Raw genomic sequence first — 21,185 nt, 5'->3', positions numbered from 1 at the left:
CATATTTAGAAGTATTAGATCTGTCAAAGTACTATATACATGTGGACTAATGAATCAATGCTAATTAATAATGTCCTTGCAGAATTAAATTTTATGCATCTTGCAGTTAAATTTCCCTCTGTTCAACAATTCAACTAGATTAAACAATGTTTGTGTGAGATCTGGCAGAATTGAGAGACAAAAATAGTGTAATTTAAGGACATCTATCCTACAAGAAATAACGTATTTAAAATCCTCTTCAAAGCAATTAAAAATTGTAACAATAATGCAAACTAGTCATGGGTGTATTTCTCCTTATTGCTCCAGACTTCACCTGCCACACTCAAAATTGATTTTGGCTACTCTTGTTACATATATTTAGGTAGAAGTTCTTTCCACATTCAAGAATCAGCCCACCCATCCCACCAAAATAACACATCCCCCTCAAAAAAACCCTACCAAAACGAACAATTAAAATCTAACTAATCTAACTCTCTGCGTACAGGGTGTGACATGACAGCATGAAATACTCAACTTCTTAAAGAGGAGGAGAAAAATAGAGCAAATTGAAAGAACCTAGAGTTTTCTTCCAGACTTTTTACCTTTGTTGTGCTGCAGAGTTCCTGGTAACTGCTCTGAAGGTCTTGAACGTTATTCTTTAGAGTCGCATCATTCACCAGATCAAAAAGTGCTTCTCCCTTTTCAATCACTGATTTTATTGAAGGCTCGTGGGACAGAACAGTCTGTTGTATGGACTGGAATGCAAGCAAGAATTAAAAAAAATCTATTGAATACTGAAGATCTAACTTCTCTGAAGCACAGCCTTCTATCATCCTTTCCAGATGAGAAGATCTTTACTACCAGCACAAGACTATGTTTCTCAGCCATGCCCTGACACAACAACTTTGCAAGCATATAAAAGCAACTGATCCTTTGGTGAGTGGCTAGTAGCACAGCTGATGATTTGAAGGTGGTGAAGGAAAGGGAGTTCATATGTGTTTTGGTTTGCATGACAAGGTTTGGGGAAAGGCGGGGTGGGGGGTGGGGGGGCGGGCGGGCGCAGGCAGCGGTAGAGCTACAGGGTTGGCTTCTGTGAGAAGCAGCTCGAGGCTTCCCCCAGGTCCAACAAATCCACTTCTGGCTGAGAATGAGCTCATTAGAAATGGTGGTAGTGCCTCTGTGATAAAGTTTAAGAAAAAAAAAAACAAAACCCAGCAGCTTTTGCAGCCAGAGGCAGGAATGAGAAGCTGTGGAAAAATGAAAAACTTTACAGACACCCAGGTCAGTGAAAGAGGAGGAGGAGGTGCTCCAGGAGCTAAAGCAGAGATCCCCCTGAAGCCCATAGAGGTCCATAGTGGAGCAGATATCCACCTGCAGCCCAAGGAGAATGATGGGGAGTTGAGATTCCACCTGCAGTGCATAGAGGAACCCATGGTGAAGAAGGTGGAGACACTCAAAGGATGCTGTGATCAGGTAAGAAGTCCATGCTGGAGTAAGCTCCTGGCAGGACCTGCAGCCCACAGAGAGAGGGGCCCATGCTGAAGCAGATTTGATGGGAGGGGACTTGTGACCCCATGGGGGACCATGCTGGAGCAGTCCATTCTTGCAGGTCTTCCATTCCATGGAAGGGACTCATGCTAGAGCAGTTCATGAAGAACTGTATCCCATGGGAAAGACACACTTTGAGGAGGTTTGTGGAGGACTGTCTCCCATAGGAAGGACCCCACACTGGAACAGGGGAAGAGTGTGAGGAGCCCTTCATCTGAAAAGGAAGGAGTGGCACAGACAATGTGTGATGAACTGACCACAATCTTCATTCCCCATCCCCTTGTGCTGCTTGGGGAGAGGAGGGAGAGAAACTGGGAGTTAAATTAAGCCCAGGAATAAAGTAGGGGTTGGGGGAGGTGTTTTAAGATTTGCCTTTATTTCTCATTGCTCTATTCTGCTTTGGTTGGGTAATAAAGCAGGTGAATTTTTTCTAAGTTGAGTCTGTTTTGCCTTTGAAGGTAACTGAACAAGCTCTCCCTGTCTTTATCTTGACCCAGAATCCATTTATTATATTTTCTCTCTGCTGTCCTGCTGAGGAGGGGACCGATAGAGTGGCTTTGGTGGGTAACTGGCCTCCAGCCAGGCTGAAACCACTACAGCATGTGTGAAGGGGCAGGTGCTAGGGACAAAACTTGCTCAGAAGAACAAATACTGCAAATAGCCATACCTTTAATGAGATAATATGCAGATGTGTACATAATACTGTACTCTCAAGAGTATTCAACCTGATCTATTATGTCCTAGTGCCACTGGCTCAGAGAGCACCGCACTTGCCAGAATCTATCAAATGACAGTGAGGTACCAGCTCCTCAAACATGTCAAAAGCAAGCACACAGACATGACATATGAAGTTGGTACTGAAGTCAGAAAGGTGTAGTGGGCAGTTTCAGAGAAAAAGCCTTGGTGCTGTGCAGGTATTGCTCAGCAATAGCCAAAACACTGGTTTGCTTGCAATGCTACTTTAGCCACAAAAGCAAAGCACAGCACTATAAGGGCTACAAGGACAGCCAACTCCATCCCAGACAGACAGTACATGTGTTATGAAACACCAGTAATCCTGGAGTATTTTACAAAAACATCACTAAGGTGGGGTTTGTTGTCAATTATTTCCATTTTTATGACTGACGGAAAAAAACCCCAAACCATCCGCCCACGCTTCATTAAAATCTTAACTAAAAACTGAGGAGGCCACAGCAGCAGTCTTAGATGTTAGCTGAACTGGGATACAGAGCTATAACCAAAACTGATTAAGCAAAAGGTAAACAGAAGCAATGCCTGCAGCGAAGAAAGAACCACCAGTTTCTATCTTTGTTTAAACAGCAGTAAACTCTCTTGATATCAATGGAATTACTCATATGTGTACTCCAAAAAGAATTTTGCTTCATAACAGGAAATTTTCAGATGTACAAGCCTTGCTAGGACATTCACTTTTTAAATCCAGATGCTCACTCTGGTTCATAGATGTGGGTATCACGCATGTTTTCACTTTTATGCTGATCTAGACATTCAGATCAGAGACATCTCATATCTATTGAGGAAACCTGAACACCTGGATCAGAGGATTTATTGCAAGTCACTAGGTCAAAATCAATTTGATAGCACAATGATACACCCCCTGTTACCTTGTATTTGGACAACTGGGCCTTCTTCTCATAGAGCTCGCTCTTTGGCTCTGCTGGAGCATGTAACATGGCTTGGTACTCCATGACCCACTGAGTCTGTGCCTTGTATTTGTCTGAGAACTCCTTTGCCACCTGCAGGCACTTCTCCGAAGTCATGTGCTCTTTCCTGATGGAACCAGCCAGCTCTTCAAGCTGTTCCACGTGATCTCCAATTTCTTTTCTTAACTGGTTGACTTCATTTTCTTCCATGTACTTTATAGCTCGCTCCCCCTTCTCACGGGCAGATTTCAGTAAGCTGTGGCCTATGTCCATATCACTCAACAGCAGCTGTGAAGAAAGTGTTGGTTAACAGAAAATGTATGCAAGCTCTTGGCTTTACTTATTTTTTTTATTCATTGTAGTTCTGTTATTAGTGAGAGGCCAACGATTTTTTTTAAATTTTGCTAAGGATATGGAAAAAATTGCTAGGGAAATTGCAAGAACTTTTCATTACAAAACTACCTGAAGTTAAGGTATCGTAAACTGGAAGGAAGCAGAAAAAGCAAATACTACTGTTCTGCTTGTGAAGATAAACATGGAAACTGAGGGCTGTCAGGAGAGAATTTGTACTGCAAATTCTGGAATAAATTAAAGTTTTCCCTTATGTTTAAGCTGCAGAACATGTGAAAAACCCATCTACAAGTAAGATGAAACGTGAGTTTTACTACTGGGTTATTTCAATGAGGAGAAACAAGAAGCATTTCTTGCCACAGTGTGTACTGGTATAAAATACACATGGCAGGATGCCTTGAAAGCGAAATTTATTTATTAGTTTTAACCTCAATCAGAACACATACAAATATGCCTTATGGAAAGATAGGATTATATGATTTAGGACTATTTGTAAACAACCAAACTGTTATCTATTCTGTATATGACAGGAAAACAAAGTTTTTTACTGTATAGTCTTTATCCTATTACCTTATTTGGGCAAGGTGGTCAGAATTTTGAGCAACTGTTAAGATGCATGTTAAAATATAGCTGCTTTTTGGTGAACAGAAAAAAAAAGGCACTCAAGAAAGCTGTACCTCTAGCTTCTGCACTTTTTTCTCCATTGCTGTTTTATCAACCACATCAAATTTGGTGATCACATTTCGAAAGTTCTTGTTAGTAGCTCCATACCAATTTGTGTAAGCACTAAAAGCCAATTCCGACTCCTCCATGCAGCGTATTTCTTCTTCCAGAAATTTTATTTGCTCCTTCAAAGAAATATGGAGATTAGAGGGAAGAAACAGAAAACACCCAGCTGTTTATCATTACTATTGGGTAAAGATAGCAATAAATTACTAGTTGTTAATAAAACCCAATGTACTGAGATTAAACACATAGTTTTTGAGTTCTTTCATATCTAGTGGATAATTCTCACATCTCATCAGGTTCTAAATATAGCAATCTGATGTTAAAACTGAGTTAATATAAACACTGAAAAGGTACTTACATTCTGAAATTTGAATTGCATTTGTGATTATGGTACTATGAGACACTTAATACTTTAACTGACCTGAAGACTGTATCTTATTAATCTAAACTTTCATTGTATCTATGTGTTTCACTGATAACCTGAAAACATTTCTCTAGAGATCATTTAGCATTCAAGCACACAGAATTCTGAATGTCTTTCCTACAGCTGCTGGAAAAGACAGTAACATCTGATTAATATGAATATTATTGGAAGGGCATTTTCCCAAATATGGTTCTTCAGTACATTTAGTTCAATGAAATCTACACACATATGTGTGTATATGCATATTTGTATGAATATTATATTACTGAGTCTAAAATAATGAATAAAATCTGGCAAAGTATAATTAAGAAGTTCTGTTTATATTTCCTTCTCAACTGACAATTTATGTTGTTACAACGAATTGATTTTCATTACTTACCAAGACATGAAGAAGAAGAGTTTGGTAGCGAGATGTAAGCTGTGTAGCCTGACTTCCCATTCTACTTGCAGTGAGACTTTCCTCTAGTATTTGCTGAGCCAACACGCCAACTTCCTCCACATCATCTTTGTAGATTGTAATTTCTTCATGCCACTTCTACGACAAAGATATTATACAGTTTATATGACTAAACATGTTATACACAACAGGAATTTGCTTGTAACTAAGCCAGGAACAATTGGAAAGGAAAACAAGTACATGGTTGTTAGCATGGATTTACAGCAGGAAAACAGAACATAATCTGATGAAAATTAAAGTAATGAATACCCTGGATGTTTTATCATACCATATGGACTGCAATTAATTACTGTAGACTCAATATTTCTCCTCCCTACCCCCTCACCAATAATAATAGAAAAGCAACCCAGGCTTCCAATAGAATTTGCCTGAAGTTTTAAAGGTGGATGTGAAGCATAACCTTGAATTTCTTAAAGTCCATTTCCTGTGTTTATCCAGGACCACATCTTCTCCATGCAGTGACTAAAGAAGAATTATTACATCAACAGAGCAGAGACTTCATAACACAGTTGATCATGTTTTACTCTTGTTAACACTTTCCTACTCTGGGATCAATCTTTTCCTCAGTTATGTCTTCACATACCTTAGAGCATTTGAATTCCAGATCTCCCTGTGAGATTTCAACATTGGTATAGCCATACCTCTACCAGTAAAATGGGAGGAATCTGGATCCAGAAGGCACAAAGCTTTCTTGGATCCATCATTCTAGGCACCACCTCAGAAGAAATTGCAATGTTTCCTGTCATTTTCATGGAGCAACAAGGAACTGCTGTGGAAACCTCACATTGTATTTTGTTCAAGGAATGCCTCAACTATATTCTTTACCTTCATTTGTTGAAGTTGCATCTCCTTTGTAGGTCTACTAGAGTGTCTCCCAGTCCTGATAGCAACTTTTTCCTCCAGATCTGTTAGCCAGTCATTAATCTTCTGAATTTTTTTCTCCATTAACCTCAATCTGCTCACTGTGGCATTTAATTGGCTTCTTGCTTCAGAAAGCCTGTGCTGATAAACTTGCCAATCCTGCCGTAAGGATTCCAATGCTCTGTCCTCTATCTGGGGAATTCCCCAGGGAATCACCTCCTCTCTGGCATGGACAGCAGCATTCAGTAATGCTTGTCCTTCTGCACAGTGGACTTGCAGCTCCTGTAAAGACAGAGTTGTAGATATGTACCCTACACTGACAGCTTCATTCACAGACTGTAAAGTTCAGGTTTTCCTTAAGAGAGAAGCAGTTATCTCATGTTATCTAGATATTCCTTTTAATTATCTGTGGTTGAACACATATTACACTATCTCTATGAATACCTATGATGGCATGCTCCCTTACAAAGCAAATCAAATATAATTGACAAGTGAATTGGAGAAAATGATTGTCAAAGGATGCATTAAATTCTTTCTCCTCCTCCTAAGTTTATCATCAGTTCTCAGCTGTCTGACCTCACATGGGATGGGTACAATCCTTTCAGTTCAGCTTTAAATTCAAAACTTTTGAGCTTTGGCAAGGAAGCTGTGAGACAGATTCTAAAACAGAATCTGTTTAAAAATAGAAGCTTCTGAAGGTTTGAGACATCATTCCAGAATAATTCATGATACCTCTTTCTGGACATGTGTGGCATTTTCATGCTTGTTAGAAATGGATTAGAATGTATGAAGGGAATCAATCTGATTAGAAAATGTAACTAGGAAATTACCATAACAAAATACAGTTTTCTGTCATCTTAGTTTATATTTGAGATAGGCATTCAGATTTTCAAAATGGATTAATATTCTGTACAGCAAGGTATAACAAGACGACACATATGCAGAGTACCTGATCATAACTCAAGTACAGACCTTTTAGCAATTCAACATCAGGTTTGAAAGTATTTTATGTCAGTTTAAGATTGGGAAATTACTGAAGTACACACAGGTTCACCCTTCACTTCCACTTAGGTCACTCAGTAGTAGTCTTCTCACCTCACCATGGGAGCTAGCCTACATGACTGAAACTGACTGAAAGGAGATGCTTCTGCACTGTAAGCAATAAAAGATGAAAAACTGACAAAAAATATTTTTGATGTTTTATGACACATGGAGAAAAGAGGAGGAAAGCCAACATCTGAAACACATTCAGTACTTCTAAGAAAGCATTAGTATGCCTGAAGATTTCATTTACTTTCTGGAAATGAGTGACGATGTTTCCACTGACTTTACTGGAACCACTTTTGAGCAGCAAAGTACTTATATATAATGTGATTCCAAGCTGTTCTTGCAACAAAATAGATGTAATTTTGGTCTGGTAATTAATATTCTGGGTGTTTTACAAACAAAATGGTTTTTGAATTTATTTTTTTTTGCTAAGGGTGTCACACATTATGTACCTGTAAGTCTCGCAGTGTTGCCTCCTGTTTCTGGGCATCACCATCAAGATGTGACAAACAGTCAAGTTTTTCCTGTTCCTTCTCCAGCCACACTTCAAAGGCCTTCAGATTTCTTTGGTACTCTTGATGTAAGTTAAGCAGCCCTTCAGCTTTTGTTACTGCCTCCTGCTTGTTAAAATATTTACATACATGTATATATATCTTAGTGTATCATCAAACTAAGAAAACAAACGTCATACTTCCATCAAGGTGAAAAGTTTTATACCTGATGCTGAGCTTTCCTAGAATTCAAGAGTACTTGGTTTCTGAGGATGGTTTCACCAATTACAGGGAAAGAGAGGTACATCTGGGGATACAGATACTTATTCTAAAGGATTCTTCATGTAAATTTGTGATGCCTGGGATTTAAAGATTTGATCTGGGTTCACTTTTAAATAACACCTTGGTGTCCCAAAACAAAAGACCTTCATAATTCTTAATGCAATTTAAATTAGCATTACTGAAGTGAGTAATAAGAGTATGGGCTTAGAAATGGCATATATTTTCTTCACTTCTTTTTCTTTCCCCCCAATAGAATATCTAATATCTTTAAGTCTGAAGACTACACAAATCCTTTGGGGGCAGTTCCTACAAAACACAGTGAGAAATAGGATGCAAGTCTTCTGTGTATGTGGGTGAGCAAGTTATAATTATTTAAACACCCAGCACTACAATATTACCACATCTGGGGTACGTCAGGAATGGCATCATATATTAGCCCCAATATTCATCATTCTATCTGCAAGAAAAGTGTACTAGATGTAATTCACATTCTCTAAGAAATAATGGGAACAGGGAATCAAGTTTGGACAGAAGCAAGACAGGCTGCATCCCAGGGCAGCAGGCTCCATAAGAAGAAAAAAACTTTCATAAACAGTAGCCATGAACCTACTGTCTGTGCTACCGATTTCTAACAGGTCTGGGTAGTGGGAGGAAGGAAGAACAGAGGAATGTTGCCAATCTTTTACATGGCCGGTCCATGCCCAGCAGTAGGCAAAGGGAAAGAGGGAGTGGTCTTGCCTTTTGACAGTGGCTTCAGGTAATTAAAGATCTTGTAGTACTTATCATTCTGGGTCTTTTGACATTACGGTCACTATACTTGCTAAAAAGGTTTGTATTCACCAGTAAGCTCCTGTAGTTGTCAGACATTTGTGAATTACCTGATTGGTTGCATTTATTGCAAAACATACATTTGACAAATCAAAGATTCAGAGATACTTCCAACTTTTCAGTCCTGATGGGTAAAATAATTTCTGCGATGTACTCAATGAGACTTTTGACATGGAATTCCTCAGACTATTCACCTCAAGATTTTTTTTCAGATCCAGATTTTTACACGCTTTCAGAAAAGATCTGAAGCTCAGTGATACAGGAAGAGAGGTTGATAAATCATCCCCAGTAACTTTGTTATATTAAGTTATATCTCTCCCCAAACATTTATTCCTCATTTAAATGTAAAATAAATCATCAATGAAAAGACTCTCTTTTTTCTTGCTGCCAACAAAACAAGAAGAAACGCTATCAAGAAAAACTGTACCCTTGTTCTGTCTTTGAGGAATTTATACCGCTCTTGAAGGTCCTGGAGTTCAAGCTGAGTGACGTAATGCTCAGCCATCCCACTTCCTTTCACTTCAATTGTCTCCAACAGGCTGCTGTGACTCAAAACCTCTTCACTGAGTAGCTGCAAAACAGAAAGGGAAGAATACATTTATGAATGGGCAGCATTAAAACAAGACCATATGAATCTTGCAGTTATTCAGCTTTTTTGTTCCTTACAAGGTGATATGAGCTTGCTGATAGTTTGATGAAAAGCAAACATACCTTTGCTTTGCTAAGGGCTGCTGTCTTTTCCCTCAGTTCAGCATATTGCCTCTCAGAGGCATTCATACTTGCTTCTACTTTGTCCATCCAGCTAGAAAACTGACGAACATCATCCTGGTAACTTGTCCATTTGGAGAGAGCTCCTTCCAGTTGGCTGCAATATAAAAATACATATTTATTGTGATAGTGGAGGTTCTCATGCTATTTAAACAATTGGATGTCATATACAGTTATTCTAGGATATGTTTAAAGGTGCATCACAAGTTAAGCAGTATTAGAGCAGACTAGGAGGACTGTCTGGCTAATAAAAAGAAATTACGTTTTCCAAATTTAGAAACATTAAGGAGGTCTGTAAGATATGTTATGACATGTTCTAGCATGCAACTGAAAGCATAAGTTCCAGAACAAAACTTAGATCCCTCACATTTTCCTCCCCTTTTTCGATTTTAAATGATTATGTCACTTAAGGCCTTTAGACCTGAAATGTTAGGCACATGCAGTTCCTTTATTATTTCAAGAATTGAATTTATTTAAAACTCTGGGAATTAACTTTTCTAAATTTTTGACAGTGCTTTACCCGTAAGCATCATCCTGCACCTCATACCCTTTTTACCTCTTGCACTGGATACAAGCAGACAGAAGAGAAGCCCAGCTGTCCTTCATGGTTTGCAACTGCTGTTCAATCACTGGTACTCCCTCCAGAGAAGTATTCTGCAGAACAGCTTCTCCTCTTGTCAGAACCATTTTCATTTGAATTTCTTTTTCTTGTTTCAATGCTAGCAGTCCCTAAAAAGTGAGTAGATATTTGACTTTTCTCAGTAACTGGCCATAGATACACTAACTGGTTTTACTGGAGAATGAGCTGACCAAACTTAGCAGTTTGTACAAAAAGTCAGTTGGAAGAGGGACAGTGGGGTTCACAGTTGGGCTTCACAAGGGAGAAATGACTTTCAGAGGGTAGGCCTAAGCTGTTTAAAAAAACCGCCAAAACAACAGTTGAGTGGAAAACCTGACATTCCAAAGGAAATGTCGTTCAGGTGGAAAACAGGAGGATTCATTCATAGAGAAAACAAGATGTGATGACAAAGCTTTTCTACAGGGCTGAAATGCAGTTCTAGAACTCTTGGATCTATTTGCAACACAAAGGTACCAATTTACAAACTCAGCTACACCGGTTTAGAGACTTCAGTCCCTGGAGCTGCGCAGTTGCAAACTACCAGTTTCTAACACATTGCAAAGCAATGAAAAGCCCAAAAGAAATCCCAAATAATTCAACAAACAGAAGACAAAACATAGTTCTAATATTTTTGCTATAATCTCTTGGCTTTTGATGCTTTCTTACAATTTTCAGACTTGTCCGTATTTTGGCCATGGCCCAAAATCTGAGTCATCAATAATATGGAAAGTGTTTTTTTCTGAGTACTGCACTTCAAAATATTTTCTGCAGTGATACAAAATATGCTGTTTTCCTAACTGTTGTCACCGTTTTTAAAGAAAACAAGCATAGGGAAAGCTGTTCTGAATCATCCACATCACCTTTAAGATCCAGAAAATAATATAGTAAACTAATAGAAGTGAATATCATACTTCTCCCATTTAACCTTCAGCTGCCACACAGTATCTTTTGAGTTTTTCAGGAATTTGCATGTGTTCGGTTTTCCATATCATAAGGGTCTCTATATCCTCCTTAGAGAAAACTTCTAATAATGAACTCTTTCCTCTATACAGTTATCTATATAATCAAATAAAATTGGAAATCAGCATCTGAACGACAGCAGTTGTTATACTAACATGCAGCAACTAACGTAAAGTACCCTACATTTGCTTTCTTCTTACAGACCTAAAAAGAGCAGATTTTGGAGTTTGTTGTTTCCATACCTCTAGCTTTAACATCCGGCTGTCCAGGACACTCTTGTCTGCTGTGGGATGACAGTAGGAATCCAGCATGTGAATTGCATCAGCCACCCAGTCCTGGAGGTCCTTGACACTGTGCAAGAACTGCTGGTGCTCTGCTACGACCCTATCCATTCTGGAAACTTTCTCCTGCAATTCAAACAGCAATTAGCACCAACAGCTATTCAAAGGAGTGCTTATTCACCATACCTACTTTATGGACTTTAGGATGAGTTTCATAATCTATACTGAGTAATTGTCTTCATGCATTGATAATTACAGCATCACAGAATGGCAGGTGCAAGTACACTTACTTGAGCATGGAATGAATTTTGCATGCACGCACATGAGTTGTAACATACAAATGAAAGCTTCAGAAATGCTGTTCTTTTTTTTTTTTTCTTTCAAAATTTGAAGTCTCATCTAACTGTCATCTTTTAACCAAAGTAGATGAGATTTTTCCCATTTCATTTTTAATTAAACATCTGGTAAATCACACCTAACCATTTCAGTGTTGCAACTGATGATAAATTTTTAAATCTGTCAATGCACAAGACAGATTTAAACCTGTGAAGCTAAGTCACTGCAGCAACATTATCTTGTTGATACATGGAAAAGAAAGACCTGTTTTCCCTAATGACTTCCACTGGAATACCCATTCTGAAAAATCACTGACACTCATATGAATCAAAAATAAATACTCCAGTTACATTGCTAAAATACCAGCGGTGAACAGGAATACAGAGCAGGGTGACAGAGATTTAAAGTCAAACCAGGCTTAGGGAGTTACCAAGACAGATCTTACTCAAGCATCCATGGCTATCCAAAGAATTTCAGGATGTCTCTCACCGGCTGGATCATATGTATCCTCTGCCTCAGACTCCTCCTCATTCTGACATCTCCTACACGTTTTATCTACATAAGCCAGTATTGGTAACCCATGCATCTTTCCCTTTCTCATTCTGCAGCCATGAAAACTTACTATAGCTATGTATACCACCATTTTCAGTAATTCATACAGCTCTAGATATGTTTTATAATTTTTGTTTCCACATAAAAAGTAGAAATTTACATGCTAGCAATTGTCAAGACAGAAATACTTTCTGAATTGAACAATTATCCCATAGCACACTTCCTATATCTTTCATTATTCCCATTACTGTAGTACCTATAGGCTTAATTAAATATCAAGCCTCCTTCATGACTGGAACTTTGTGAGAAATAACCATCCTAATACAGACAGCTTCTTACCTGTTTATACAATAGGGGTAGTAGAACTATTAAATGGTGGTGTCAAGCACCACTCAGCAAAAGAGAGTTAGGTTAAACTCTCGGTTCCCAGTCTGATGCTTCAGGGTTTGGCCTATGCCTCCCCTGGGACCTTCAAAAGCAGCCTAAGTCTTTTTTTAGAAGACCAATTTATTAGGTTTAGATTGAAATGCTTATAATGCAAATAATTAATCATCGTTATAGGAAGCAGTGAAGTGATATCTTTTCTGTATTCCCTAAAAAAAACCCAAAACAACCCAAAACCCAAACCAAACCCTCCCATAAGTTTTGAAATATAATTTCAGGTGCCACTTATTACACAATTAAAATGTCTTCAATGCCTGAAACAAAATCAAACCTGATTACCATACAATGATATACACAATATATTCTATATACAATAATACAAGTATTCTATAATCAGGTGGGATTTACTTTTTAATCAAAACACATTTTAAAAAAATAATCATAATTCAATTTTGCTGAATGTCTGTGGAATTATCCAGGTCCTTCCGTCCCATTCTAAAGCCAGCGTGAAAGACAAGATAGCTCAGACATACCACAGAGCAAATAAGCAAGACAACTGCAGTGTTTCACATTTCAGTCATTCTTTTTCCCCCACACATGTCAAACGAAGTGCTGAAAAGCACATACACTGGGTGCATTACCTTTGTCAGATTGCTTAGAGTAAGATATTGAGAAGACAACTGAGACACTCTGCGCATAAAGCTTTTGCTGACAGCTTGTTCTTCCCACAGCTGCTGAGCTTTCTCTTTTAGCCTTTTGAGCTGATGCTCATGGCAGCTTATTTCCTCGAGGACAGACTGTAAAGCACAAGCACGTTAATATTAAGAGTGGGTGCAAGTACGCAGGAAACAGAAGCATGAAGGCCCCATGGAAAATAGAAGTGACATATGGCAAGCTTGCTGAGAAAGGCACACCATACGGCTATAGCAATGAAGCAGCGTGTCATGAGAAATGGGGAGATGCAAAACCTGATGGAACATGATCATCAACAGAAATCCTTGAAAACAGTTCTCATCTTATTTAGAGATCAGGATGCTAGAATGATCAAGCTTTTGGAAGGAATCAAGGGGACCATGAAGATGGGACAGGAAAGTCTTGCTGCATTAAAAAGGCTTCGAAGAAGTCACCTGCAACTTTTGTTGTTCTCTCCTCTTGGAAGGAAGATCATGGAGACGACTGCTACTTCCTTGTACCATCTTCTCAGTTGCTGTCAGCCACTCTTGCAGAGGCTCAGCAGTTGCTTCAAACTCCTTCATCTGGATCTTCAAGTTCTGGGAAGATACGCACAATTCTATCAACAGTCCCATTGCACTGGGCATAACTGTAATGCACAACACACAGATCAAGCGCACAAAAAGGATATACATTTGCAGCCAAATACTACACAAATCTTCAAATAAATTACACAGCTCTGCTCTGTCCCATCCTGCAAACAGGCACTGAAAGAAGTCTGAGAGAGCACATCTTCAAAAGGCAAAATAGGGGCAGTAGCGTACGATGGGAGGCTGACGCAAATTGCTTCTGAGCTTTGACTCTATGCAAGTGTAACCCACACAGCTAAGGCACTCAGAAGAAAGGCTGAACTGGGATACAAGTTACCTGACATCTGATTGCTCTCATTCACACTAAACCCTCCTTAAAATGGGCTGCCATTATTCTTAGGTGATGTATGACTAAGTTCAACCCAACCCTTGGCTTCATTTCTAATTGTATTGTGGTTTATTGCATAAAGACATATGTAGGCATTCCTTCAGTGCATGTGCATTTTTTCTTGCAGGTTTACTCTGCATGTTTAAATAAAAAGAGCATCTGAAATAATTCATATGAAATAAAAACCCAAACAGCGAAGTTACTGTGCAATAGTTATTTTAATTTTCCCTCCAGCCTGATTTATTTTTCCTTTTAGAAATAGCCTTATTATTCCAATTAAACATCAAAATGAAAACCTAAGTCTATGAGCCTGTACTGGGACTAATCAATCAACAACAATGAGAGAAATCTGTGCTAATAAGGTCCTTAAAAGAGAACATGCATTGTAGTATCCAGTACATTTGATGAGACTTGTATAGAATTTGAGCAACTGCTGTCTCTGCTACTTCCAGTTACTCTGAACAAGACCCGTTTGCATGAAACACCCCACTTAAAGCAGAATCAGGTCACAAGAATATAAGCAAACAAAAGTAAAATGCAAGCAGAAGAATGAGACTTCTTGAAAACAGCTATTTATTAGTTCCGTCACACCACAAACACTTACAGCTGTATATGGACTCTAAACTGTGCTGTTTGAAACAAAAAGCAAATAAGAAATTTCAATCCAGTCTTTCCCCACTGTGACTGGTTCAATACCTCCAGTGCAGATTCCTTGTGGTGGAGGGTGGTGATAAAATTTTTCCAATCTTCTTTAGCGGTAACAGATTTGTCCCGGATAACTTTAGCCTTTTCTTTTGGCAAAACAGAGCACAGCAGTTCTCCTTTGGATGCTACCAGGTTTAATTTTTGTTGCCCGTTCTCACTCTCTGATAAGAATTCCTACAAGACAGTAAAAAAAAGAAGCTAATCAGTGAACTTTGGGTCCCAGTAAAGGTCAATAGCAATCTCCCAGAAAATTTAACCGGGATAATAAGGGTTTATTGTTACTGCTCGTTAACATAGTAACTCATCTTTCAGTACAACCCATTTTAATATTAATTTTTGTAGGATGTAGGGACAACAGCTACTTAATCTGGAAATGCCATGCATCAAAACAATATATGTATTAGCACTATAGGATGACCTGTATGTTCTGCATTTCATGAGACAATTACTGTCCGTTTAGTTGGGTATTATACTTTAAAATCTCGAGTATTGTGGCAGAGGGAGCAACAGGAGCCAGGGCACACTCTGAGACACCCACAGGACTGAAGTCTTGCCCACAGACAACAACCGCACTGGACTTCCAGTGAGCAGGTAGGGCTGTGGGTTTATGCTTAGACCCTGAGCAATGTCTAAAACTTCATGATTTATCCCTCTGCATCCTTGATTTACCTTCCCTGTTTGAAAGGATTTCTCTTTATGGAAATCTTGCATGATCCTGGTGTGCAAGAATTGGGTAGAAAAATGCACATGCAAGAATTATGCATAAATGTAAGTGTCCCAGTGTACTGGGATAATGTTCTTATAATTACTAAAAGATGGTGGGAGCACTTAAGACTCAAACTCTCATTATTCTGTGATACACAAATAGATGTAGAAACACAACCATAAGGTTACATTCAGAAGTAATGGGCTTGGTACAAAAATCACAAAGTCAGGTTCTGATTCTTTGTTACATCAGAGGCTTTAATAGAGAATCCAAAGAATCTGTTACCTTTGAGACGGTTGTTTCAGGTTCTGGCTATATTAAAATTGAAGATATAATTGCTTTGTGATTTAATATTGTCAAATGTGCAAACAGACAGAACACTGGCTTTTAACAAATATAAAATGATAAGTTTATACAAGTTACCAAGATATCGCTAGAAGTCCTAAAGCACTTACTGCATGTCAAAAGAAAGTTTATTTCCTCTAAAGCAGCTCTCAGGGAGAAGGAGAACAAAATAAGGTCTCATGCTATGAAAAGGCTGCAGTGATAAAGTTAAGTCTTATCACTGTTGGTAAAAGATAGCCACCTTGCTAAAACTCTAATATTTAATGTCAAGACTACCAGGATTTTTTTCCCCTGATATTTTCACAAATTTATTCTCATTTTGAGTTAGTGAAAGATTTGATATATTAATAAAGTGTTGTATATGCTTTTTAGGTAAACTGTTTAAGCAAAGGAAAATGAATTACCAAAAAGAAGAGGAAGTGATTTGGGTTTTGGTGTTTTCTTAGAAACTAATACAAATTTCTTCTAGTTGAAGGTTTAACAGTCTCATTAAGTAATTCTTATTTTGCTATTTTCAGTTAAAAATGTAGTTATATTATATTCATAAAAGTATTTCTTTCACTTGACTTATTAAAACAACCCCCCCTTTTAACTTGCATTACTTTCCACAGTTGGCATTTCTTTTAGCTTTATGTGAAAAACCCATTTTTTAAATGCCTGCTCATACTGCATGCATTTTAACTCTGCACTACATGGGCTCTACTTTCATATATGAGGAAAATAAATTACAAAACAGAAATAATTCCAGGTACTAAGTCCCAATTCTGATATATTTCTGATTTTACAATACTCTCCTACTTTTAAAACATTTTTTTAAACAAGCAAGGAAAACTACAATGAGAGACAATGACTAAATGGCAACTGTAGCCTAACAATTAAACTAAAAAAAAACAGACAAAAAAAAAAATCCAAGCGTTTATTTCCTTGCAATTAGACACTTTTAAGTGTTGACAATAAAAACATTAACATCAAATAGTAATTAACTGAGGAATTCAATCTGAACTTTATAAGAAACATTCTGGGTCTCCCTTAGACTAATATTTTTCTGCTATAGAGTTACCTGTATTTTCTGCAGACTTGCTGAAGCTTCACCAATGTTTTGAGGCACATCAAAACATTTGGCTGTGGTGACTTTCGCATTGACCAGCCACTGCTGGAAGTCCCTGAAAGCCGTCCGAAATCTTTGCTGCAAGATCTGCTCTTTGCTCTGACAACCTTTGGAAGCTTGCAGGCACAGGCTGGGTTTGTCACATCAGGGAAGCAGAAGGAAGAGAGGGAGGGAGAGAACGAGGGCAAAAAGAAAGACGGGTCTCTGTTAGGTGACAGTGATAGCATTTCTCAGTTCTCTGAAATACAATAGTAAGGTTGGGTTAACCTGGATGCCTCCTACCAAATTTAAGCACCCAACTGAGGTATCAGGAAATCCATTAGGAGCTTTCAGTCCCTTAGAAGTGAAGTGTGTAAATTGTTACATAATTGTCACAGAAATGACAAGTGAAGGTCTTTCCTGAGAGTGACTCAGTGCACCTAAGCATCAACAGTTTCTGCAAGTCCCCTTCTCTCCCTAGGGATAGGACGAAGAACTACTACAATCACAGTTCTAACCTCCCGTGGCTCAGGTAAATCCATAAGGTTAAAAGAGACTGATCGGGGTTGTTGCACCCTTCTTCTACAGCTACACAAACCAAAACCGGTAACCCCCCAAAAGCAAGCAAATGCTATCTCCCTTGTTTCAAGGTACCAGCTAGTCAAAGAGGAGAAAATTGAAGGATTAAGTTTAAAAAAAAAAATAAAACTTCTTAAATAGCTGGTATATCTTGCTCGAACTTCAGACAAATAAGCATAGTGCCACCTCAGTTTCCTACAGGGGTTCCTCCTGTAATATGTCGGGTGTGGATATACATTAGTTTCACCTGAGTTAAGTGGCATAGCCCTGCTTTTACAAAGACACAAAACAAAACACTACATTTTTACAACCTCTATTGACACGAAATAGCAATTCTAATCATTGTATACTTCAGTTCCTAATTCTAAATTTTTAATTGTTTCCTTAAAGACAGCCCCAACCCACACAATTGATCAACTATAAACAAGATGAATGTGTACCTGTTGTACTCCTTAATCAAGCCTGAAACCTTTGAAGAATGAGTACTCAAATCTCTGGAAAATCTACAAAGATCATTTAACTGAGTTTTGATCTCATCTGTCACATGTTCGGACTTTACCAGGGCATCCAATGTTTCCTGTTAAAACAAAACACATGAACAATATTGGTGAGTTAAAAAAAAATATTTTGAAGCAAAAGTTATTGGAATTTCAATTAAACTTAATTTATGATCTACGCATGTTCACTTCCAAAATTATTTTATCAGTCAAACCTCTGGATGTTTATTTAGAATTTTGAGATTCTAGAGACCAGATTTCTGGAAGCCTCAACTTTCTAAGCTCAAAATGTGCTCGAAGAACAGTTAAGATATACATTTCATTTTAATAAATGAGCTATGGTATTGACAGTTAGCTGTATGCATATAGAAAGTACATGCAATGAGGAAATAGCAAATAATACGTTTATATAAATATAATTAGCCTGTTAGCTTGAGTTTAGCATGTTCAACAAAAACCTGTTCGGAGCTGCATCCAACAATTAATTTATGCACAAAGTTTGGGAAGGAGTTGAAACTGTTAAAAAGAGCCTCATAATATAAAAGCACAGCTGCTCACAACCCTGTTACTGAGTAACTGAGTTACTGCCTGTCCTTGCTGCACTGGAAAGACTCTTGCTTTGGAGACAGCTCAGCCAACAGCCAAAAAAAAATGCTTTTGTTGGCTCAGCTTACGTCACTGGGAAAGGTGTGATAACCACTCCAACAAAAACAGTCCTTGTTGACGTCTGCAGCATCGCCACTGCGGAGTCCCGCCAGCTACTCCAGCATAATGAGCAGTGCAGACTTGGCTCTTCATCTCACTAGAAACCGAATTCTTTAGGCATTCCTCTGAACCTTCCATGGAGAGAAAACAATCTTCTAGGTAGTTACATTCACCACGGCACAGCTCCTGCAGCACAGGCAGGCCAGAGTGTTTGGCATGTATAGATTAGCTTGGTTAAATCTATGTGCCAAGCTGGAAGAAATGTGCAACACAAACTAAAGAAACAGATGAAAGTGAAGACAGAGTTGAACAAAGACATGGAAGTGGAACAAGGAAGTCTCCAAATCATATTTCTGAATGTATATAGAAAAAAGATAATCAGAAATATAAATAATAAACAGCCTGTAATAACCTATTAGCACAAAGTGGAAGGTACAAGTTACAAATGATACAGAAATACATGCATAAGGTTTTCAAAATATCACAATTTACAATACAGAGATAAAAATTCTCACTGCATAGAAGTTTTCATTGTAAAGTATTAACTAACTCTGCAATAAACAGATCCTCCATTGTGTAAATCAAAAGTAAAAAAATTAAAAAAGAACTATTAGCAAGCATCTAGCAAGCTGATGAACAGACTTAGTAACAGCAGCAAGTGGATCATAGAATCATAGAATCATAGAATTGTAGGGGTTGGAAGGGACCTCAAGAGATCATCGGGTCCAACCCCCCTGCCAAAGCAGCTCCCTAGGACATATCACTCAGAGAGGCGTCCAGATGGGTCTTGAATATCTCCAGAGAAGGACACTCCACCACCTCCCTGGGCAGCCTGTCCCAGGGTTCTGTCACCCTCACTGGGAAAAAGTTCTTCCGCATGTTGGTGCAGAACTTCCTGTGCTCCAACTTGCAGCCATTGCCCCTTGTCCTGTCCCCACAGACCACTGAAAAGGGGCTGGCCATTTCCCCCTGCATCCCATACTTCAGATATTTATAAACATTAATGAGGTCCCCCTTTAGTCTTCTCAAGGCTGAACAGTCCCAACTTACTCAGCCTTTCCTCATAGGGGAGATGCTCCAGGCCCTTAATCATCTTTGTAGCCCTTCTTTGGACTCTCTCCAGGAGATCCCTGTCCTTTTTATACCAAGAAGCCCAGAAATGGACACAACACTCTAGGTGGGGCCTGACCAGGGCAGAGTAGAGGGGGAGGATCACCTCCTTTGACCTGCTGGCTACACTCCTCCAGATGCACCCCAGGATCCCATTGGCTCTCTTAGCCACCGAGGCACACTGCTGGCTCATGGCCAACCTGTCATCAACATAAAACCCAGGGATTCAGCTCACACATCTGCTGCTCACAAGAAACTTTGTCCTTGCTTCATGTCCCTTTTCCCAAAAAAGTCTGCAGAAGTGCAAAAGTATTTTTTTTAAATATATATATCGTGAATTTCTGAGCAAGTAAGAAAAATGCAAAGTAGATAGATAGATAGACAGACAGACAGACTGATCTAGTACTTGAACTGCCAGGAAGAAAAAACACAACAATCCATTTTGTGAAAATTAATAAAACTCCACATACGTTGGCTATGAATAACCATGGTTTAGACCGTAATCACAGCTTGGTTATATTAACATCACTGAAATCTGTTTGCATTTAGAGAGCACAGGAAAGCCCTGTAAAATTAAGCCTAGAGACTTTTCAGATGTATTATATGTACAAACTTTCATGTGGTCTTGTGAGTATCAACAAATATTTTGCTAGAGCAGATTTTCAGGACTCCCCTTACTTACATTACAGCCATGCTCATATTATGGACTTTATCTGCTTTGAGTCACTCACATAACAGAAATATGTTTAACCATAATTAAAAGATACTTGAAATAGTCACACTCAGTTTGTTTCAATGCCATATAAAGCAGCATTTTAATTAAGTAATTATGTAATAGCAGTGATGCTTAGGGGAAAAAAAAAGTAAACTAACTCATTCTTGTTTATCTTACGTTTAAGTTAAATGAGACCCAGGACTCTTTTGAAAGCATTAGGAATAACAACACAATGGCTGTTACTTAAACACAGGATGTCACAAATTGTGTAAGGCAGGAATTGCCATAATGAAATACTAATAGCATTTTTTTTCTGGTAAAGAAAACATGTCCTAAGAGTAGCAACAGGGGCTTGAACCGCCTGCTTTCAATGAAATTTTTCCATTTCAAATACTCTACCTCAATAACTCCTAACAGATCATTCTGATGACATACAGCCTTAGGCATAACCTATTAACAAATGGGAACATTAACTGGCAAAACAGGGTATGTTTAACTACAGCATTTTCCATACAGAACACTGCTAGC

At 38.5% G+C, this 21,185-nt stretch overlaps 1 protein-coding gene across 5 annotated transcripts in view; it reads right to left on the bottom strand.

The window, feature by feature from the left end:
* Nucleotides 1-21,185, bottom strand: part of SYNE1 (spectrin repeat containing nuclear envelope protein 1) — a gene marked incomplete at its 5' end in the record, with an annotated part of 299,290 nt that overhangs the window by 130,643 nt on the left and 147,462 nt on the right. For 4 of the 5 annotated variants that reach the window (XM_084262132.1, XM_084262133.1, XM_084262135.1 and 1 more), the window contains 15 exons: nucleotides 582-734; nucleotides 3,150-3,476; nucleotides 4,217-4,387; nucleotides 5,072-5,227; nucleotides 5,975-6,292; nucleotides 7,510-7,674; nucleotides 9,086-9,229; nucleotides 9,370-9,523; nucleotides 9,983-10,155; nucleotides 11,248-11,412; nucleotides 13,200-13,355; nucleotides 13,686-13,829; nucleotides 14,905-15,087; nucleotides 17,025-17,202; nucleotides 18,071-18,207. In XM_084262132.1, the coding sequence (XP_084118258.1) occupies nucleotides 582-734; nucleotides 3,150-3,476; nucleotides 4,217-4,387; nucleotides 5,072-5,227; nucleotides 5,975-6,292; nucleotides 7,510-7,674; nucleotides 9,086-9,229; nucleotides 9,370-9,523; nucleotides 9,983-10,155; nucleotides 11,248-11,412; nucleotides 13,200-13,355; nucleotides 13,686-13,829; nucleotides 14,905-15,087; nucleotides 17,025-17,202; nucleotides 18,071-18,207 (2,724 nt within the window). The remainder of the gene's footprint in view (nucleotides 1-581; nucleotides 735-3,149; nucleotides 3,477-4,216; nucleotides 4,388-5,071; nucleotides 5,228-5,974; nucleotides 6,293-7,509; nucleotides 7,675-9,085; nucleotides 9,230-9,369; nucleotides 9,524-9,982; nucleotides 10,156-11,247; nucleotides 11,413-13,199; nucleotides 13,356-13,685; nucleotides 13,830-14,904; nucleotides 15,088-17,024; nucleotides 17,203-18,070; nucleotides 18,208-21,185) is intronic. The other variant, XM_084262136.1, reaches the window with a different exon arrangement.

Source organism: Gallinula chloropus (genome assembly GCF_964237585.1).
Source record: "Gallinula chloropus genome assembly, chromosome: 3".
Taxonomy (NCBI): domain Eukaryota; kingdom Metazoa; phylum Chordata; class Aves; order Gruiformes; family Rallidae; genus Gallinula; species Gallinula chloropus.
Note: the sequence above shows the minus strand (reverse complement) of the source record. Positions and strands in the feature narration are given on the sequence as shown.